This window comes from Oryctolagus cuniculus, chromosome 11 (genome assembly GCF_964237555.1).
Source record: "Oryctolagus cuniculus chromosome 11, mOryCun1.1, whole genome shotgun sequence".
Classification (NCBI taxonomy): Eukaryota; Metazoa; Chordata; class Mammalia; order Lagomorpha; family Leporidae; genus Oryctolagus; species Oryctolagus cuniculus.
Window position 1 is genome coordinate 24,320,549 of NC_091442.1, and position 22,533 is coordinate 24,343,081.

General features: G+C 56.8%; 1 protein-coding gene across 1 annotated transcript in view; it reads right to left on the reverse strand.

Moving 5' to 3' along the window:
* ZNF341 (zinc finger protein 341) overlaps nucleotides 1-21,842 on the reverse strand; it is a 37,083-nt gene extending 15,241 nt beyond the window's left edge. Inside the window, exons 1-9 of the mRNA XM_051846161.2 lie at nucleotides 21,605-21,842; nucleotides 16,184-16,294; nucleotides 14,991-15,190; nucleotides 11,789-11,938; nucleotides 10,121-10,372; nucleotides 6,621-6,816; nucleotides 5,234-5,324; nucleotides 2,955-3,148; nucleotides 890-1,080 (exon numbers count right to left, since the gene is read on the reverse strand). Coding sequence (XP_051702121.2) covers nucleotides 890-1,080; nucleotides 2,955-3,148; nucleotides 5,234-5,324; nucleotides 6,621-6,816; nucleotides 10,121-10,372; nucleotides 11,789-11,938; nucleotides 14,991-15,190; nucleotides 16,184-16,294; nucleotides 21,605-21,635 — 1,416 coding nt within the window. The 5' untranslated portion in view covers nucleotides 21,636-21,842. The remainder of the gene's footprint in view (nucleotides 1-889; nucleotides 1,081-2,954; nucleotides 3,149-5,233; nucleotides 5,325-6,620; nucleotides 6,817-10,120; nucleotides 10,373-11,788; nucleotides 11,939-14,990; nucleotides 15,191-16,183; nucleotides 16,295-21,604) is intronic.
* Between the last annotated feature and the right edge of the window lie 691 nt (nucleotides 21,843-22,533).

Sequence of the window (22,533 nt, forward strand, 5' to 3'; positions counted from 1 at the left end):
AGGGGGCCACCTGCCTGATTGCAACTCTCAATCCCTTTGGCTCCCTCGCACCTGGAGTCAGCTGCTGGCCCCTTGCTTGCCAAGGATACATAGGCAGCAGTCTTTGGGGACAGCATCATTCCTGGAACAAAAAGGCAAGATCTTTCTAGGGAAAATACCTTCTGCTTTTGGCATTTGACCTGACCAGAATACAGATGTGATAGAAAGAGATACAGTGGCCATTCTGCAACCCTGAGGATGAATGGTAGCGCAGACAGCTAAAAAAAAAACCCGTGAGTCCATGATAACATATCTAACCTGCTACACAAGGCCATCACTGCCTAATTATGGGCCTCTTTATGACAGGAGGGAAAGAAACCCCCTCGAGCTAGTTCTCTATTACAGTATTTGCAGCACACAAATGTGCGCCTAAGTGACAGAAACGCACTGGCTGTGGGATGAAGGATCCGCAGTAGGCTTCCAGGAAACATCTCCTCGCTCCCAAAAGACACAGAAAAGATGGCCCCTTTTTTGCTCGTGGGTAGTACCAGGCCTGGACCACCATGCGAGGACACAGGTGAGGCACCAACAGAGAACAATGCAGAGATAGCAGAGACCAGAGATGCAAAGACACAGGTCCCTGCTGCTGGGCTGTCAACCTCGCTCAGCACTTTAGCCAGGTGAGACAGCAAACGTTCTGACTGTGCAAGCCAGCGCGGGTGAAAGCTTTCTGTGACCCGCCCCCAGGTGGTCCTACCTGAATCCCATCATCCCCCACTGGGAACCCATCCTAAGGAAAAGGATCTGACTGGCTGACTGCTGGCACCTGCCAGGCAGCACCCAAGACCTGGGTACCAGCCAGACGTCATGACTGGGGCGATCGTGGCCCCCAAGCCCGGCACCCACCTACCTGCTCGTTCTTATGCTGGGTCATGTGGGACTTGAGCTGGAAATAGGTGCTGAACTTGTTGGGACAAAACTGGCACAGGTAGGAGCTGTCGATGAGGACCACCTGCTTGGTCTCCAGCTTGTCCCCCTCATCTTCGGCTGCCGCGGGCAAGGCCTGTGGCTGTGGTGCACTGGACAGGGTCTGGCCCAAGCCTATGGAGAAAGCCAGGGAGAGAGGGCTCTAAGAGGGGCCAAGGAAGGGCAGCAGCAGCAGCAGGAGCCGTTCTGCGGGAATTCACAGAACACCTGTGCTCTGCGTGCTCCTCCGTGTCCAGCCTGCCACCACCACGCACTCAGCGCTGACTCACGTCCAGCTGGCGTGATGCTGGCTGAGACGGCCATCACCTCAAGTCTGGTCCCCCACCCCCACCCCCGGCTCTCGTCCTAACTAGTCATTTAATTCACGGTCTTTCCTGCCCCAGGCTGCTCCTTGCTCTTCTTGTGGTGGGGAGTAGGGGGGCCCTCTGACCTCACCCCGGGAGGCCCAGGGGCCTGGCACACGGTGGGTCCTCTGTGAACACTTGCTAAAAGCATGGCGAACCTTTGGTGCTAGGTACTACAGGAGTTTCAAAAGAAATGGAGCAAACTGTTTCTTCTCTAAGGAGCTCCCAAGAACACGGAAGACACACAGCAGAGCCAGTTCCAAAGGGAAGAGCAGCTGGGAGGTGGGATAACAGTGGTCCTGTGCTGCCTGCCCAGCTAGAGACCCCCTCCGTGGGCTGGTACATGGCTGGCACTGCATGGAACTGCACAGAAAGGGCTTAGGCTCTGGTCCCGTGCTGTTCAACACAGCGGCCAAGGCCATGAGTCTCAAAAATGGAGCCATTCTAAATCCAGAAGCGCTATCAACATAGATTTGAAAAAATCAGTACACGAGCAGGAGCTTGGCGTGTTAAGATGGGGTTAAGATGCCCCCATCCAGGGCCAGCGCTGTGGCACAGTGGGCTAAGCCTCAGTCTGTGGTGCCGCTTCCCATATGGGCACTGGTTCTAGCCCCTGCTGCTCCTTTTCTGATCCAGCCTCTCTGCTGTGGCCTGGGAAAGCAGTGGAAGGTGAGTCAAGTCGTTGGGCCCCTGCCCTGATGTGGGAGACCTGGAAGAAGCTCCTGGCTCCTGGTTTGGATTGACCCAGCTTCAGCCTTTTGGGGAGTGAACCAGCAGATAGAAGATTCTCTCTCTTTCTCCCTCCCTCTCTCTCTTTTTCTCTACTTCTTCTCTGTAGCTCTGACTTTCAAATAAATAAATAAATCTTTAAAAAAATTACTGCTTCATAGATTTTTAAAAATTATTTATTTGAAAGGCAGAGTGACATAGAGAAAGGGTAGAGGTGGAGATAGATCTTCTAAACAGTAGTTCACTTCCCAAATGGTTGCAACAGCTGGAGCTGGGCCAGGCTGAAGCCAGGAATCTGGAACTCCATCCAGCTCTCCCACACAGGTGGAAGGGGGCCAGGCATTTTGGCCCATCTTCTGCTGCCTTCTAGGGCACATTAACAGGGAGCCGAATGGGACTCATAGCTCCAGCTCCTGGCTTCAGTTCCCTGCCAGTACAGATCTTGGGGGGCAGCAGGGGATGGCTCAAGCACTTGGGTCCCTGCCACCTGTATGGGAGACCCGGATGGAGTTCTAGGCTCCTGGCTTCAGACTGGGCTACCCCCAGCTGTTGTGGGCATTTGGGTAATGAACTGGCAGATGGAAGACCTCTTTCTGTCTCTGTATCTCTTTCTCTCTTTCTGGCTCTCAAATTTTTAAAAATAAAAATAAAAATTATTTCTAAGAGGGGAGCTTCAGGCTCAACAACCACCACACAGACACACATAAAGATAGGTGGTGGACTAGTGATGGCTGCTGTGGGTATAGGAGCAGAGACACCGTGTATCTGTCATCCTCCCTTTCATCCTATGGCCCATTTTCTGAAGTCAACTGAAGAACGGAGATCGGGGGGTTGCTCGAGGCCACACAGCCAGCAACAAAACCTGGGAACATGCAGAGGAGAGGAGGAGGAACTGCATTGCTCACTTCCACCCACCTGTGTTTTCCTCATCCTCCTTCTGATTGGGGTTCAAGGCCATGACCTGAACAGTCACTGAGTTTCGAGAAACGGTGCCGCCGCTGCGCCCTGGAGGCCACACCTTGTGGGTCTGCATGTGCTTCTTGACGTTGGACTTCTGGGCGAAGGCGCGGCCGCACGCGATGCACTGGAAGGGCTTCTCCCCCGTGTGGCTGTGGGGACAGCGCCGGTCAGTGCCCTTGGCCTGCAGCTCACAGCCACCGAGACTGCAGGGAGGCATCCGCCCGACGCTGCTGGCCACCACCTGACACCACAGGGCCACATCCTCTCGCTGCAATGGACAGCCCAGGAGGGACAGACCCTGGGCTCCTGACCAGAGTACTGAGCCGCTGAATGACTGGGCCCTGGGGCCCCTCCCACCACCAGGCAAGGCAGCTCCTCGCATTCAAGCTCATTTCAGTGGGACTCCGGCCGCTCAAACAAGAAAACCTCCTGGCTAGCACAGCACCTGAACCACTGGTTGACATTTTTCTTAAAATAAACTCACTTTTTAAAAACTTAAAATCAGGGGCTGGCACTTTGGTATAGTGCGTAAAGCCACCAACTGCAGTGCCGGCATCCCATATGGATGCCGGTTTGAGTCCTGGCTGCTCCACTTCCAATCCAGCTCTTGCTGTGGTCTGGGAAAGCAGAAGATGGCCCAAGTCCTTGGGCCCCTGCATCCACGTGGGAGACCCGGAAGAAGCTCCTGACTCCTGGCTCCTACGCAGCTCCGGCTGTTGTAGCCAACTGGGGAATGAACCAGCAGATGGAAGACTCTCTCTCTCTCTCTGCCTCTCCTTCTCTCTAACTCTTACTTTCAAATACATAAATAAATAAATCTTTTAAAAAATCATTGTAAAAGGAAGCTTTCTATTGTTATTTGATATGGAAAACCACTTGTCATATCCACACAATAACCCAAAAAGTACGGTAATTATAAAACACTGTTACTAAGATCCAGAGCTGCCCTAGGGCCTGTGTTGTGGCACGGCAGGTAAAGCTGCCACCTGTGACGCTGGCATCCTGTATGGGTACCAGTTTGTGTCTCAGAGGCTCTACTTCCGATCCAGCTCCCTGCTAACAGCCTGGGAAAGCAATGGAGGATGGCCCAAGTGCTTGGGCCCCTGCACCCACATAGGAGACCCGGATGAAGCTCCTGGCTCCAGCCTGGCCCAGTGCTGGCTGTTTTGGCTATTTGGGGAGTAAAATAGCAGATGGAAGATTCTCTCTCTCTCTCTCAAACTCTTTCAAATAAGTAATCTTTAGGAAAAAATAAAGAAAGAAAGATCTAGAGCCGCCGTGCTTGGTGGGGCCGACCCCAGCCAGGTGGGCTATTTCTATGTAGATTTGTGAGAACGCAAGCCTGGGTCCCAGCTACACCAGCCACACCCCATGTGCTCGGCAGCCACATGCAGTTGGTGGCTGCCACACTGGCCAGGCGGATGTGAACGCTGCCATCACTGAAGAGGCCTGTCACTCAACAGGCGTGTAGGCTGGCAGTTCTCAGCTGAGGCCAGTCTGGCCCTGCGGGGCACACCCGGGATGCCTGCAGAGACGTCCGGCTGTCACAGCTGTGGACCAGGGCCTGTTGGTGCCTGATGGGGGTGGGTCAGGGGCATTGCACGGCAGCTCCCCCCACCCACCCCACAACAGTGCCAAGGTTGAGACGCCCTGGTGTAGAGAGGAGCTGTGCCCCCTTGCTCTCCCGCTCTCTGTGACCGGGGCCCAGTGAACACGCGGGCGGCGCTACAGATGGACTAGTACCACGCTGCGGCTCTCTCCTCCGACCACCAGCAGGGCAGCACCAAGGGCATAATCTCCTTGCAGCGTTTAGAACTTGTCCCCACCACACCCACGAGCCACCTACGGTCGTCCCAGGTGCTAGAACATGGATCAAGTCCAGCCCTCCACTTCACAGATGTAAACACTGAGGCCTGGGGGGGTGGGGTGTTCCGGGCACTCTGGGGAGCAGAAGCCTGGTGTGAGTGAGTGCGCACAGCTCGGGCAGCTCTGCTGGCAGAGCCCGGCAGAGATAGGACGAGGGCAGCACTCCCACATTTGCAGGGACCCTCTCCGCTCAAGCACCTTTCCTGCCCGACCCTGACCTTTCCACAGCTCCCACAGGTCCCTCCCACAGCGGCAGGCCTGGACCCCAGCATGAGACAGATGGGGCCATGGCCAGCAGCAGGCTAAGTGGGCTGAGAAGGGAGCCTCCTTCCCCTGCACACAGCCCCCGCCCCATCACGCCTGGGTACCTGCGGATATGCTGCTGCAGGTCGAAGTTTTTGGTGAACGACTTGTCACAGTACGAGCACTTGAGCTTCTGAGCCTTTGGCTTTCCTGCAGCTGAAAGACAAAGCAGGAAGAGAGGGATGGTGAGGCTGGGGGCACCGCTGAGGGTGCCGCGGGCAGCCTGTGACCACTCCATCCCCGACCTGGGGCCACAGAGCCCTGACTCCGGGAAGGCTACCTCCTCGTCCAGACAGGCGAGAGGCAAAGCTGAGCTTCCGGAAATACCTGGGGAGGAAAGGGAGCAGATGCCCCGGCTGGGGGAGCAGGGCCGATCTTAAAGGCTCCCTCTCCGCTGTGCACTGCAGCTCTGTGTCTCGCGATTCCCGCCACCCTCTTCACTCTCCCCACCCAGCTGCTGTGGGAACCTCGCTAACCTTAACGGACCTCAAGTGTGGTCCCACCCCAGGACCCGTGCACCTGCAGCACCCCTTGCCTGGAGTGCTTGCCCCCAGATACCCACAAGGCTGCTTCCCTCTCCTCCCCAGAGGGACAAGTAGCACTGTTTTCCAGGTCTTCCCAGTGATCCTAACCCTGTTGATGTTCTTCCCCCAAATACTGATTTATTCTCTGTTTCTCCCACTAAACTGTGAGAAACCGAGGGCAGAACAAACCAGGGACCTAGAGGCAAATGCTGGGGCCTGACACAGAGCCTTGCACACAGATGCTCAATGCCTACGCGTGGCAGGAAGGGAGGAGGAAGGGGGTGCTGGCAAGCCTCTGAACAAGTCTCACTTCCTCTCCCCTCCATTTACCCCGCCCCCACCCCATTCTTAACATCCCCAAAGGGACAGCAGATACCGATGCCTGCCCAGCTAATCCCCACCTCTCCTTCTTCATCCCTGACAAAACTCCTACCTAGAGGAGTATCAGTGTTCCTGGCTAAGGGAGACATGTCCCAGTTTCCTCTGCAGCTGGAGATGGCCATGTGACTAAGCGTTCACCAATGAGATAGAAGCAGAAGTATCGTACGAAACTTCTGAGGGATGGGAGATACCCCTTATATCCCTCCTTTCTTCCTTCTTCTTGCTACCTGGAATATGAGACTGACGACCAGAGCTCCAGCAGCCTTTTTATAGGAAGAGGCACACTCATAAGGAAGCCATGCTCCAGGCACGGTGGAACAGAAAGGCAGAAGAAACGTGGGTGCCTGGTGGCCATGCAGTCACACGATCCCCAGGCCATCCTCTGCGGGCCTCATGTTATACAGGAGAGAGACACCATTCTGCCATCTAGAAGTCCCTGCTATTTTAGGTCGTAGAATACACACAACCACCGCAAAGGGAAACGGGAGCCATGCGGCCTGGGTGAGGCAAATGCTGAGGAAAGCAGCCGTGTGAGGCCGGCGCCCACCTTCTGTGGCTCCGCCGGCACCTTTAGCCCGTCGGCTCTTCAGCGCTGGCGGGGCCTCAAAGGAGGCCACCGCACCCCCCGTGGCGCTGGTCATGGGGGCAGCAGGGTTTGGTCCTTTTGGCTTGAACCCCTGCTTGCCGGGGCTGTACACTGGGGGTGCTGGGTACACTGGAGCCTCCACGCACTGGCTTGGCACCTGCAAGGACAGCACGGTCAGGAACGGCCCTGTGAAGCGGGAGAAGAGCTGCCCAGCCAGGAGGCCCTCACTGTGGCCCTGGGTGATCTCAGCCACGCCCCATCTGTACCACCAGCCTAACCCCGCCCCCGGTGCAGCCACCCCAGTCACTCCCAAGACCCCTTTGGACTTCACATGGACAACAGGACGGAGGCAGCTTTGGAGCCATGCGTGCGTGGGTTCGAATCCTAACTACCACTTAACCCCTGTGTAACCTGGGCCATCTTCTGTCTCAATGTGCACATCTGCAAAACGGGGCTATTTAGACTCCCTCCCATGGGGTCGCAGTGAGGACTAAATACATTAAACAGGTAAAGGGCTGAGAGCAGTGCTGGCACACAGCAGTCACTTAAGAGCCATCAGCTGTTCCTGCTGCCATTATTTCTGCTGTTAGTGGCGGCGTGTTAGCACGAGAGCCAGGCGGTAGAGGTTCTGTGCCCTCGCCAGCCACTCCGCTTCAGGACACCACCAGACGTCACAGCAGTAGGCTTGCCTGACCCACAGCTGAGAGTGAAGCCGTAAGAAATTACCAAATGCATTCTCAGCCTTTCAGACCCAGCACGGGGCTGACACCACGGCCCTGCAAAGAATCCGCTTAGCCACCCATTCATTGGTCACACATGGGTCTCCCTGGGCTCTCCTGCCCCAAATCCCACGTCCTGGCTCAGCTTTATTTTTCTCTCCTTAGGCTCACCATGATCTAAGGCGATTCTTTTACTGATTTAATTTATCCACTGCCTACCCGTTCCAAGCGGGCAGGGATTTCTGTCTGGCCTGGAGCAATGCTTGGCACAGAGCGGGCACTCATTCAGTATTTGGTGAACGAAGGAATTCACAGACGCGATCGTGGGCGCCTGGCCTGGCACTGGGGGGCGCTTCCGCTGGCTCCCGCCTGCTGGCTTTCAGCTGGGTTCCAACATCCCTCCGCACCGACCCCAGACCCGCGGGGGATGGGGGGGAGTCTGCAGCCACAGCCCCTTGCCTGCACGGTTCTGAACACAGGTGAGGCTCTGCTCTGGAGAATTCTGGCTGAGATCCGAAAGGCAGAAGGGAGGCAGGGAAGGTCCTCCTGCGGCAGCTGTGGCGGGAGACGGTGGAGCAGCCATCGCGGATTTGCAGTGCTGCCTGGCTCCACTCGCCTCGGGGCCACCACCCGGGGGGCCGAGGGCCGCCGCAGCCTCAGCAACAGAAGCCTCCAGGCTCCGCACCTGCCACGTCCGGGCTCTCTGGACCAGGCCACAACGCTGGACCGAGAAACCAGGGGCAGCCCCACCCCTGGCCTTGGTTCCCCCCACCCTTCTGTCAGCTTTGTAAGCACGCAACTTCCTGTAAGAGATCCCTCAGTCGGAAGCACCCAGCATGGTTTCTACTTCCCTGACCAATGAAAAGTTTTTCCCTTTCAATAAGAAGTCTTCATATGAATGAATGAATTTCCCATCACTCAGGGCACTGCTAGAGTCTGTGATGGCCCCCAGGTTAGGCTCTCCTCCTTCACAGCCCTGCAGGGACAGTCCCATTTCACGGGGGAGCAAACTGAGGGCATGGGTCCCATTTGAGACAGCTATTCCAGCTGCACAGGCCAGCGCCTCTGCCAGTGCTCAGTGAGACTCGGGCCGTCAGAATGCACCTTCATCTGCATGGAGGACAGACGGCAGCCGCTGCCCATCTCAGCACCCACTCGCTCACTTCTGTAGGAAGCCGGCCCGGTCTCCCAGGCGAGGACACACCCGCTGCGGGCTCTCAGAACACCACATGCTTTGTGCTGGGATCTTCACCCACCCCGCCCAGGCCCTCGCTGCACCTGACGCCCAAGAGCTGCATGGCTGGATTCCAGGGTGAGCCTGGAGCAGTCACCTCAAGAACAGGCAGGCTGGGGGCCGGCGTCGTGGCGCGGCAGGTGAAGCCACCGCCTGTGACGCCCACATCCCGTATGGTTCGTGTCCCGGCTGCTCCACTTCCAATTCTAATGGCCTGGGAAAAGCGGAAGGTGACCCAGGTATTTGGGCCCCTGCCACCCACACGGGAGATCTGGATGAAGCTCCCAGCTGCTGGATTTGGCGTGGCTCAACCCTGGCCTTTGCTGCCATCTGGGAAGCGAACCAGGGGATGGAAGATCTCTGTCTCTTCCTCTCTCTCCATAACTCTGACTTCAAATAAATAAATAAATAAGTAAATAAATAGGCAGGCTGTGTCAGCCATAACCCCTCTCTCCCATGCTGGTTCTCTGAATTCAGTGACCTGAGCGCAACCTTAGCTCAGAGCTCATCAGCAGGGATCGGTACACTGATGGTGGAGTGGCCCAAGTGCGTCACTCCTCCCCACACCTCGCTTTGCAGTGTGATTTTCACATCAATTTCACCATCCCCTGGATGGAAGCGGCCTGGGGACCCACTCTGGCCAAGAGAAGTGACACCATGTCACTTACAAGCCTAAGCCTCAGAAGGCCATCAGCAACGCAGCCTGCACTTTGGCAATTCTGCCGTGGCAGGATGAGAGCCACGCGGAGCACAGTCGAGTCATCCCATTGGTCCCAGCCAGGCCGCCCCAGAGCAGCCAATAGTCAGCCAGTCACCAGCCACGATCAGCAGAGTTATGTGGCTGACCACCCTAAACATGGGGACAATAAATGCTCTTTGCTTGACAGAAGTTTTATGGATATTGCTTATGTAGAACAGCTGATACTTGGCTTGGTAAAATGTAGGAGGCCCAGGCACTTGTCAGTTAAGCCAGCCCTCAGGATGCCTGCATCCCACATCCGAGTGTCCGAGTTCTGAGTCCCAGCCCTACTCCCAGCTCCAGCTTCCTGTTCATGTGCACCCTGGGGGCAGCAGGGGAGGGCTCAAGTAGCTGTGTCCCAGCCACCCACGTGGGAGATGTGGATTGATCAGCCTGGCCAGCTCTGGCTGTTGAGGGCATTTAAGGAGTGAACCAGCAGATGGAAAAGCTCTCTCTGTCTCTCTGCCTCTCCAGGAAAGAAATAAAATCTAAGCATCTCTGAGCACCACCCTGCAGGCAGCGTGTGTTTCTGCTATGAGCTGGCGCTCACGCCACCTTCCCATGGCTTGTACTTGCTGTCTGCAGGTGCGACGCTTCTACCCACGTCCCCTGCTCCCAGGCAGGGCAGGAACTGGGGCTGGGTTCGCTAGCCGCGGCATCCCCTGCACAGTGTCTGGCACACAGCTGGTGCTCAGCAAATGTCCAGGTGGCCCATGATGGACACCAGCTGTCACCCCGACCCTGCCCCCCACTTCCTGCCTCTGCTCACCTCCAGGGGCGGGTAGGGCTGCATCCCCAGAGCCTGGATCTCCACAGTCCCAGCCCCGGCCAGGGGTGCTGCAGCACTGTACACCTCCACCACGCCGTTCCCACCAGGGTTGGGCCGCCCGGGAGGGCCCAGGCTCTGGGGTGGGGGGGGCGGGGGCTGTGGGGGTGGGGGCGGCGGCAGAGGCGGCGGGGGCGGAGGCGGTGGGGGTGGCTGGGTGAGGTAGCTGGGCACGGAATGCATGTTCAGGCTGCTCTGAAATCAGAAGAGAGAAGCGATCGTTAGAGCCTCTGGGTGCCAGCTGTCTGGTTCGCCAGCAAGCACACTGACCCTAGAGGGACATTCGGGCTCGCCAGCTACTCACAGGGCAGCTCAGAGGACAGGGCTGGGCGGCGGCAGGGGAACAGAGTCACGGGACAGCTCAAGGAGGTGTCCGCTTGGGGCTGCTACTCCTCTTCTCTAGGAACTCAGCAAACACGGCCCAGCTTGTGCAGGAGAGGGTTTGTGGGAGGGGACTTTAAAAGGCTCAGAGAAAAATGTGCATTTCGAAAAAAACTAGACAGGGATTTCAAACTTTTTTGTATCCAAACAATCTTTCCATTCCATTTTCCATGAACTTTTGAAGTCCCCTTGTAGAACAGGCCTAATGCTGCCGCCTTGAGAAGGGCTGGTTGACAGCTGGCACTCGACTGGCAGCTGGGGCTGGGCCTGTAGGATACTCCTTTGTTGAAAAGGAGGCTTTGCCCTCTGGGGGCAGGGACCACACTGTCCCAGCTCAGCCGGACTGTCTGTACACATGGGGTAGCTTCTGGTGAGGGCCCGCTCCTTTACCGCGTCTGCAATCTTGTTCGCAGTGGCTGGTGAGCGGACCCCAGCCCCCAAGCAGAGAGCCCGTGCGTGTGCTGCCCTGCGCTGTTTCTGCAGCCTCTCCCCGCTTCCCCAGGAGCCAGGACTTTGGAGTCCTCCGGATCCACACGAGGTGTTATTTCCCCCCGCAGGTTTTGCTCTGTGCGCCTCTGCCCCAGGGAACAACCGCATCTTTGTCTTTCTAGAGACTCACTACACATGGGGGTGATCGCGGACCCCGAGAACACAGCCACTGGCTTCCAGAAACGTATCATTAAAGACCACTGCGCAGACGGGCAGAGCGATCTGTGCGTGAATGGTTACTCCTGCGGCTCCCTAACAGCAAAGCCCGGCAGTGACCCGAAGGAAACCCCTGTGGCTGCTAAAGTGAAGACGCTGATCAGTATTCCACAAACGGCTGCTCTTCACTGTTGCTCTGTGGTTCCGTGAGTACATTCGAGAAAAAAACCTGGGGTGGCAAAATCTACTGCAGGAAGAACCCAGGGGCACAGCGAGGAGACAGAGACTTTCTGTACTGAAAAACCCCAAGGAACCACTGTGTGCTTTCTGATGTTTTTCTAACGGACATGTCTTTATTAACAAGATCACCGGGCTGTGCCTGTGAGAGCCCACGTGCTCTGGGTCCCTACTTGAATGTGGCAGCTTGCACACCTGCAGCAGAGCTGGCCAAGGGGAGGGCTGACGGCCCCTCCCACCACAGGGCACGGCCAGGGCCAGGGCCAGGCCCCGGTTTTGTGCAGGATTCTGAATCCACAGCAGTTAGCATGGAATCAAGGGCACGGGAGAAGCCGTCTGCCTCCTTACCTGCACAGGCGGGGAGCCCTGCGGCATGGACTGCTCCAGGGACGTGAAGGCCGACATGGCAGACATGAGCACGTCGTCGCTCACCAGGATGTTCCCCTGCACCAAGGTCTGGATCAGCGGGGATGGGGGCACCGTGATGTACGTGGAGATCTGGACATCAAGACAGTGAGACAGGAGGTGGGGGAGGGGCGACACGAGGCTCTGCAAAGAAGCTGAGGGCAATGTTGCAAAAGAGCCAAGTTCTGGGGTCCCACAGGCCTGGGTTCCAATCTCACCACTGCTGCTCTCTGCTGTGTGACCCTGGGCAGGTCACTCTACCTCTCTGAGCCTCCATTTAATCATCCACCAGACGAAGAGTAAGTCACTATTAGGCACATCCCCTGAGATCTGGCAGTAATACTTCTTGGTATCTGTCCTAAAGAAACATTCACACATGCACCCAGGAAGCCGACCAATCTGAGGACTGCACACAGCCTTGTCTCTAATAGTGGGAAACTACATAAACTATACAGCCACCCAAAGGAGGATGGATTAAAAAACAGTGCAAAGGAGTCATGCGATTGACTACGACGCAGCAGGAGGCAGGCGTCCGACACAGCAATTAAGTCACCACTTGGGACAACTGCATCCGTACAGGAGTGCCCCTAGAGCCCTGGCCCCTCCACTTGCAATCCAGCTCCCTGCTAATGCACCCTGGGAGGCAGCGGATGATGGCTCAAGTACTTGGGTCCCTGCCACCCACCTGGGAGACCTGGACGGATTCCTCATTCCTGGTTTCGGCCTGGCCTAGCCCCAGCCATTCAGGCATTTGGGGAGTAAATTAGCACATGGGAGATCTCTCTCTTTGTCTCTCTGCCTTGCAAACAAGTTTTAAAAGGAAGGGAGGGCGGTAGGGAGCGAGCATCAGGTACCAGTGGCTGCTGCGCTCCGTGGCTGTAAAGGGCACGTGGCTTTGTTCCCAGTTCTCTTCACTGACAGGCCCTTGGCATCTTCCTAGCGCACCTATCTCCACTGAACCCCTAGGCATGGAGCAGATGAAATCCCTGTTCCAGATTGCGATGTCTCTGTCCTCCCAAGCAAGGGCAGCCCAGGCAGGTGGGGAGATGCCCCAGGTTAGGCCGGGAAAGGCAGTGTGGATTCAGCTCACTTGTGTGCTGACAACGTCACACGAGTTAGGCTGTGATGGAAAGTGGGAAACACATCCGTGTCCATCCACGTCACTGGGGCAGGGGGTTTTGTGTTGGCCCCGAACTGATCACTTTTCTTTAAATAAATAAAAAAAAGACGGAATTACTGATTTGGAAGGAAGAGTAACAGAGAGACAGGAGAGACAGGGAGACAGACAGACAAACAGTGACCTTCCATGCACTGTTTTACTCCCTGACTGGCTGCAACAGCCAGGTTGGAGCCAGAAGCCCAGAACTGCAGCTGGGTCTCCCCTGAGGCTGGCAGGGGCCCAAGTACTTGGACTACCTTCTGCTGCCTTCCCAGGTTCATTACCAGGAAGCTGAATTGGAAGCAGAGTAGCCATTGCAGCACAACGCTGGTCCCCCAACTGCTTCATCCCCCCCACCCCAAGCAATCTTGTATTTAATGAGTACAAATTTCATAAGTACAACTTTAGGAATACAGTGATTTTTCCCACCATACCTGCCCTCCCACCCCCACTGCTGTGTTTTAAAGCGATTTGGTTTTTTGCCCAGGGCTCTGAGTGGAGATTTCTCTCTCCTTCTCTCATTCATTTACTTGAAAGGCAGAGAGACATGGAGAGAAAAATGAGCTTCCATTTGCTGGCTCACTCACCAAGTGCTGGCAACAGCCAGAAATGGGTCAAGGTGAAAGCTGAGATCCAGGAACACAACCCAGGTTCCCCAACTACTAGAGCCATTCATTTCCTGCTGCCTCCCAGGGTCTGCATTAGCAGGAAGCTGGAGTCAGGGGCTGGGCATCAAACCCAGATGGGATGCAGGAGTCTCAACTGGTACCTTACACACCAGCCCAATGTCCACTCCTGGAGCTGCATTCTGGACTGAGAACTCTAAAAGCTCTCAGCCTGGCCCTCTGCGCTGTCCTCCACACATGGAGACACATGTCATCTCCACCATCACCAATGCCACTTAAAGGTCCTGGGTATCCCAAATCTAGCATGTCCAGCTACACACCTGATATCCCCAAAGCCTTGAAGTTTTCCCCGCTTCGGCTGATGGCCACTCCAACTCCAGAGTCACCCTTGTCTCCTCCTTATCTCACACCTGTCACCCAACTGATCCACACCTTCAACGACACCTTTCGAGTGTTTCTCAAATGTCACCCCTCCTTGCCACCTCCATGGCCACCACCCTGGCTTTCTCTCTTGACACTCATCAAATGATTCTCTGTACAGTAGCAGTGACCTGGCTACTGTGTACCTCAGACTATGGTCTCTCAGACCCCCTAGTGGCTGCCATCTCCCTCCAAGTAAAAGCCCACAGGAGGGGCCAGCACTGTGGCACAGCAGGTTAAAGCTCTGGCCTGAAGCGCCGGTATCCCATAAGGGCGCCGGTTTGAGATCCAGCTGCTCCACTTCCGACCCAGCTCTCTTCTATGGCCTGGGAAAGCAGTAGAAGATGGCAGTCCTTGGGCCCCTGCACCCGTGTGGGAGATCTGGAAGCTCCTGGCTCCTGGCTTCAGATCAGTGCAACTCTGGCTGTTGCAGCCATCTGGAGAGTGAACCAGCAGATGGAAGACCTCTCTCTCTCTCTCTGTCTCCCTCTCTCTCTCTAACTCTGACTTCCAAATAAATACATCTTAAAAAAAAAAAAAGCCCACAGGGCCCACATGATTTGCCAGGACCCTCCTGCTGCTTGTCTGACTTCATCACCTCCCACCCTCCTCCCCAGCCACTCTCACCTCAGGGCCTTTGCACATGCTGATCCTGCCACCTGAAACAATCTTCCAAACCAGCTGCATCACTCACTCCCTCACTCCCTCACCTCCTTGGTCTCCTCTTCACAGAGCCCTTCCACAGCACATATGCCTGGCTTTCTGCATTTAACACTGTGAGGGAAGAACATCTTCATACATTTGTTTGCATATGACTGACTGCACAAGGGTGGTAATGTGGGTCTTGTCCAGTGCCATACCCCTAGTACCAGCACACGGCAGGTGCCCAAGAAAGACTTTCTGAATGGGTGCACAGACAGATAAAGGGATGGGTGAATACCTGACGATTGGCAGGAGGCGGGGCCTGCTGGACCACTGCGGGCGCTGCCGAGGGCGGCGTGTAGATGCTGTTGGTGGCCAAAGAGACTGTGGCCAGGGCCGGGGCATTCCCCGGGCACTGTTCCCGCTTGTGGGTCATAAATGCCGGCAGCGCATTGAACTGCTTCTTACACTTCCCGCACAGGAAGACATCCTCGTCATCTAAGGGTTGCCAGAGTAGCAGGAGGGCGCCGCAGAGAGAGTGGAGTCGTGGGGGAAAAAAGGCAAGAATAAGTCAGAGGGCATCGCAGTGAGGAACAGGACACCTGCGCTGACCACAGGGACGGCAAACGTGGATGGCATCTTGTGGCCTGACATGCTTCTGGGCTTCCCAGGAATTTTCAAACCACACACAGGCACCTGCGGGGAGCGCCAGCCCTGGGAAGCCAAGCGGCATAGCAGGTAGAGCCGCTGCCTGCAGTGCCGGCATCCCATGTGAGCACTGCTTCGAGACTCGGCTGCTCCACTTCCTATCCAGCTCTCTGCGATGGCCTGGGAAGGCAGCAAAACAAGGCCCAAGTCCTTGGACCCCTGCACCCACGTGGGATACCCGGAGGAAGCTCCTGGCTTCAGCCAGGCCCAGCTCTAGCTGTTGCCACCATTTGGGGAGTGAACCAGCAGATGGAAGATCCCTGTCTCTCCCATTCTCTCTCTCATCTGTAACTGCCTTTCAAATGGATAAAGATAATTCTTAAAAAAAAAAAAAAAAGACAAAAAAAAAAACCACCTCAAAGACAGATGTTGAGCCCTCTGTCCCTAGTCTGGTTCTCAAGGACACACAACTGCTTGTGGAATGAATACTAGACACAGACTCACAAAGGGACTTCCTTCAATCCCTGGCCCTCTCTGGGGTCTCTTGCCCCAGTCTGTAAACTGAAGAAACCCATGCTCTGTTCTCTCCTTAGGGAGGAGGCTGGGAAATGATTTCCAGGGCAAAGGCTCCAGCGCTGCCCAGCATCTGAGCTCCTCACTGCTCCCTGCATCCTGAGCCCATCTCCCCATATCCAGTAAGTAGCAGGGAGAGGGTGTCCCTAGAACCAGGCAGAGCAAGGCGTGAGCCTGAAGATCCAGGCTGGTGACCAAGCCCTCAGGGCAGCCCCACCTGTTCCTCCCAGGGAGCCACTCACTTCACTGGGGCACCCGACAGATACCCACCCAGCGGCTGGATAGCAGCAGGTGTGCTCACGCTCTGGCCTGTGGGATCAGGGGCTGCTCCTTGGCCATCCAACAGCGACTGGACAGCCAGAACAGTCTGATTGTCCATTCCTGGAAAAGAAACACAGCCTCTGCAAATGGGTCCAGCATCCTGCTCTGGCCACACCCTCACAAACCAGACCCACCAAAACACGACCACACCAAAGCCAGGTGGCTGTGCCCAGCGACATTCTCTCCCGCCTCCGCTGTAATTCAGCCCGAGGTCTAAGGTCTGGGGCTGGACATGTGGTCCCAGGATACAGGTTACACTTGCCAGCCTCCCCACCAGCTGGAGATGGACTACATCCTGGCCACACGGATGGAAGGGAAGGCATTATATGGCAGCTACTGGGAAGTTTTCTTAAGGCTGCCTGGTACAGACCCCTTTCTCTGCCCCATTTCCATTCTGCTTCCTGAAACAAGAACACAGTGGTGGAGACCCTACCCAGCATCCCTCAAGAGGACAAAAAGCTGGAAGGATCCTGAGAACCAGATAGACACAGCCGCCTCGCCGCCCTAGACTGTTTTCCCCTGGGCTTTCACACGAAAGGAATAAGCTTCCAGGCAGGGCGGTTCCTGCAGTGGTGAAGACGCTGCCCGCGGTGACCACAGCCCGTACTGGAGTGCCTGGGTCCACGTCCCAGCGGTGACCACAGCCCGTACTGGAGTGCCTGGGTCCACGTCCCAGCTCTGCTTCCCCTGCCAGCTCCCTGCGGACGCACACTCCGGAAGGCAGCAGGCATAGCTCAAGCAGTCGGCTCCCTGCCGCCCATGTGGGAAGATCCAGGTTGAGTCGTGGGTTCCTGGCTTTGGTCCCACTCAGCCCCAGCTGAAGTGAGCATTTGGGGAATGAGCCAGCAAATGGAAAGTCTCTCTCCACCTCTGTGTCTCTGCCTTTGAAATAAATTTAAAAAGTTAGGGGCCAGCGCTGTGGCATAGCAAGTAAAGCCACCATCTGCAGTGCCGGCATCCCATACGGGTGCTGGTTCAAGTCCCAGCTGCTCTACTTCCAATATAGCTCTCTGCTATGGCCTGGGAAACAGTGGAAGATGGCTCAAGTCCTTGGGCCCCTGCTCCCACGTGGGAGACCCAGAAGAAGCTCCTGGCTCCTGGCTTTGGATCGGCCCAGCTCCAGTCGTTGCGGCCAACTGGGGAGTGAACCAGCAGATGGAAGACTTCTCTCTCTCTCTCTCTCTCTCTCTCTCTCTGCTTCTCCTCTCTCTGTGTAACTCTGATTTTCAAATAAATAAATAAATAAATAAATCTTTAAAAAAAAAACCCTGCATTTTAGCATGTGGGTACAAATATGCACATAAATATACATAGAGCATTTATTCATAATAGTAAAAAACTGGAAACAGTTCAGATATCCTTCAATGGGTGAATAAACTGTGGTATATCCATATTATGGAATACTATTCAGCAACAAAAAGGAACAATCAATTGAAAGACGCAACAACTTACATGAATTTTCAGGGAATTTTTTTAAAAAAATCTTTACTTGTTTATTTGAAAGGCATAGTTACAGAAAGGCAGAGGCACAAAGAGAGAGAAAAAGAGAGGTCTTCCATCTACTGGTTCACTCCCCAAATGGCCACAATGGCAAGAACTAAGCCAATCTGAAGCCAGGAACCAGGAGCCTCCCCCAGGTCTCTCAAGTAGGTGTAGCGGCCCAAAGACCTGGGCCATCCTCCACTGCTCTCCCAGGCCATAGCAGAGAGCTGGGTCAGAAGAGGAGCAGTCAGGACTTGAAATGGCGCCCACAAGAGATGCCAGCACTGCAGGCAATGGCTTCACCCACTACACCACAGTACAGGCGCATCCAGGGAATTTTTTAAAATATTTGTTTTCAGGGCCAGCGCTGTAGCACAGTGGGTTAAGCCTCTGCCTGCAGCACTGGCATCCCATATGGGCGCTGGTTCAAGTCCTGGCTGCTTCACTTCCAATCAAGCTCCCTGCTCATGGCCTGAGAAAAGCAGAAGATGGCCCCAGAACTGCCCCCTGTGTGGGTGATCCAGCAGCGACTCCTGGCTCCTGCCTTTGGCCTGGCCCAGCCCCAGCTGTTGCAGCCACCTGGGGAGTGAACCAGTGGATGGAAGATCTGTCTCTCTCTCTCTGTAACTCTGCCTTTCAAATAAATAAATAAATCTTTAAAAATAAATTATATATATAGGCCGGCGCCGCGGCTCACTAGGCTAATCCTCCGCCTAGCGGCGCCGGCACACCGGGTTCTAGTCCTGGTTGGGGCGCCGGATTCTGTCCCGGTTGCCCCTCTTCCAGGCCAGCCCTCTGCTGTGGCCAGGGAGTGCAGTGGAGGATGGCCCAAGTGCTTGGGCCCTGCACCCCATGGGAGACCAGGAAAAGCACCTGGCTCCTGGCTCCTGCCATCGGATCAGCGCGGTGCGCCGGCCGCAGCGCGCCGGCCGCGGCGGCCATTGGAGGGTGAACCAACGGCAAAAGGAAGACCTTTCTCTCTGTCTCTCTCTCTCACTGTCCACTCTGCCTGTCAAAAAAAAAAAAAAAAAAAAAAAAATTATATATATATATATATTTACTTTATTTGAAAGTCAGAAAAACACAGAGACAGAGAGATCTTCTATCCACTGGTTCACTCCTCACATGCCCTCAACAGCCAGGATTGGACCAGGCCAAAGCCAGGAGCCAGGAACTCTATCTGGGTTTCCCATGTGGGTGTTGGGACCCAAGGACATGAGCCATGACGTGCTGTCTTGCGGGAGGTGCATTAGCAGCAAGCTATATTGAAATGGAGGAGCCAGGACTCCAACGAGGCTCTGATATGGGAAGTGGGCATCCAAACAGGGACTTTGCTACTGCAGCCGACGCCTGCCATCTACAAGATCACATACTCGCCTTCATGTCACGTTCCTGGAATGACGAATTTTAGAAACAGAGACTAGAGGAGTGGCCGCCAGGCCCCAGGAAAGACGGGAGAGGGAAGGGACTGTGCTGTGTCCCGACTGGGAGAGAAGTGCTGCAGGTCTGGGGTAGGCAGGATACAGGATGCGAGGGGTCCCCCTGAATTACTCACAGCTGCACGTGGGTCCACAAGGAGAAAAGGGATTTCAGAAAAGGGTAGTTTTCCAAAAACTCAGCCTAAAACTGGACTCCAGTGAAATGGTCATGCCCCACCCCACATCTGTTCCTTTTGTAGTAACCCTAACCTGGAAGAACCACTCGATGGTCCCCTCAACCTACTGCTCCCCTCCTCCCATCTCTGGGCCCCCCATAAGTGTATCCCACTCTGCCTCCCAGATGCATCTCTAAGCCACTGCCTTTGCACCCCCACAGCTGTCCCCTGTCCCAGATCCCCACCAATTCTCAGCGGGACAAGCCAGCCCCCGCCCCCGCCCCCGCCCCGCGCCTGGGTCTATCCCTGGAGCTGCCAGGGTGAACTTTATAAAACATAGATCAGATTCTGCCGCTCCCCCGCTGCGAGAAAACCTTTTCTGAGCTCCATGATGATACCAAGGTAAAGTTCAGCGGCTCCATCAAACCCGCGGAGGCCCCACCGCTCACTGCTCAGAGAGAACTTCTGTGCATCCCAGGGGACCGCGCTCCCGCCAGGGCATTGCAAACAGTTCCCACCACCTGGGTCAACGTGACGCCCCCTTCCCCGGACACCTCCCCCTCCACCACCCCCCCCCCCCCCGCCCGCCCGCTGCCCTCTGCTTGCCCGGCACCCTCACACGGACCTAGGAACTGACCTCTCACTCTGCTCCTTACTCGACACAAGAACACACTGTGGGAATGAACACCGAGGGGCCCAGCAGCCTGAAGAAAGGCCTCCCCCGGCCTCCTGTGCTCCCAGAGGGAATGGCCGCTGGCCCCTGCTGGCTGTCCTCAGAGCACAGGACACCAGCTGAGGTCATCGTCCACCATTTTCCTCTTTCTACAGCTCTCATTTATATAGTTGCTTGCTCTATAATTTCTCTGTCACCAGCACGCGGGGAGCAAGGACCACGTCTGGCTCAATGAGCAGCCTTGAAAGGAACCCCTGCAAACAGAGGAGGCGCCCCCATCTCTGGGTGAGAACTGGGATCCTGGGGGCTGGCGCAGCAGGTAAAGCCACTGCCTGCAGTGCTGGCATCCCACATGGGTGCTGGTTCCAGTCCCGGCTGCTCCACTTCCCATCCAGCTCTCTGCTGTGGCCTGGGAAAGCAGTAGAAGGTGGCCCGAGTCCTTGGGCCCTTGCACCTGCGTGGGAGACCCAGAAGAAGCTCCTGGCTTTGGATCGGCCCAGCTCTGGTTGTTGTGGCCATCTGGGGAATCAACCAGTGGGTGGAAAACCTCTCTCTCTCTCTCTCTGCCTCAGTCTCTCAAATACATACGTAAATCTTTTAAAAAAGAACTTCGATCCTCCAGGAAGTAGAGTGGCTAAGATCTGCTAGGGGGTGCAGGACTCACACCTCAGCAGCAGCCACGGGTCCAGCCTGCCTGCTTACAATCCAGCTAAAAGCTCATCTCACCACACCCTCTGTCTGCCCCTCAGCGCGTCCTCTGCGCCACCGCCCTCAGTCCCAGGCCGCCTTCCTCTCTGCAGGTGCACACGGAGCCACTCAGGGTTTGCCCACAGTCCCCTGAGCCTGATCTTGTCTAGCCTAAGACAGCAAGTCGGCAGCCAGTGTTTGCTGGCTTGGGTCTAGCCACCAGCCAGGCACAGCACTGGTGCCCGTCGTTTCCGGATCTGAGTGTGTAGCTCGGTGCACACAGCAGGAGCCCAGTGTTTGCTGGTTTGGTCTGTGAGCTCTAGGACCCGGTTTTGCACACAGGTGGCGCCTGTTCTTCATTGATCTGAATTTAAAGCACTATGTCCCAGCACACAGGACTCAACAGAAGTCCTCTCTGATCAGGACAGCTGGCTCAACAGCTCACGCCGCCAAGGCCCTCTGCTTCTCGCACTAGTGTCCCCCTGGGCCGACGCCCTGGTGGCGGCTGTTCCAGGCCCCGGCAGCCCGCGAACCCCCTGGGCTGTTCCCTCCAGGGCACCCCTCCCACGCCGGCCCCAGGTCCTAGCGGCTCGGCTGTTCCGGTCCTGAGCCCCCTCCCGCTGCACCAGCCCTCGCCGGCTGTTCCGGTTCCGATGCTCCCCGCCGGGCCTCAGCGCCCAAGGCTGTTCCGCTCCCCCCACCCCCGCCGCTGAGCCCCTTCGCCGCCGCTGTTCCGGTCCCGCTGCCCCCCTCCCTCGCCAGGCCTGGGCTCCCGCGGCTGTTCCCGCCCGCGCCCCTCCCGCCCCGCGGCTGTTCCGGCCCCGGCGCCCTCCACCCCGCGGCCGCCGCGCGCCCTGGGCCCAGCGCTGCGAGAGCGCGGCGGGAGGGGGCGCACCGCGGAACAGCCGCCTCCCCCGGCCCCGCCGCCGCTCACCCTCCAGGGCCTCGAAGATCGTCTGCGCCATCTTGGAGCCGCCGCCGCCGCTGCTGCCGCCACCGGAGGCGAAACAGGGCTACGCGAGCATTGTGGGAGCCGCCGCCGCCGCCGCGACGGTGGGGTCGGGGCCGCCAGGGGGCGCCCGGGAGCCGCCGCCGAGCCCCCGGCCCCGGAAACCCAGGCTGGGCTTGGGGGACCCCCAGCATTGGTGGACTTCCCCGACCTAGCGCCTGGGGACCTCTGACCCCACCTCACTTGAACCTCCAACCTTAGGCCGACCCTATATCCGCCGCGAGGAGGCACCTGCCAGCCCACCCACGCCTCATCACACACGACACTCCCCGCCATGCCGCCGCAGCCAGCCCCCCAGCCCCGCGTCGCCGCACCTCCCCGTGGCCCTCAGCTGTGCGTGATGGGAGCCCCGCTCCTCCTCCCTCCTCTCCGTGACTCGGCTGTGCCCGGCCTCAGTGCCCGAACATTTCTCGGGGTTTGCCCCCCGTGCTGTTAACCCGTATTTCCCCTTCACACAGACCACCCCTTGCCTGTCAGGGCCCCTTTTTTCTGTCACATAAACCCCCAACACCCACCTCAGCCAGCCTCCCCGGGGCCCCATCCTGGTCTCCCGGGATCCTCCCGCACCCCATTCTGCTACCCCGTGTCACGCACACCCCACTCTCATCTTCATTCGTGTCCCTTCGGCTGCTCATGGACAGCCTGGAATGCACCAAGTCCTAGGACGCCTCCTATGGAGTTAGGGGTACAGGAAGAAGACAGAATCTGAAAAATGAATGGTGGCGTCTAATAGTGCTTTCCCTTTGTGAACACTGACCACTCCATTCCCGTAAGTTGCCTCATAGACCCTCTACCTGGGAACCCCCTCCTGGCCCTTTTGTGCCAGGGAACTCGCTGTCCTGCCTTGGACGCAA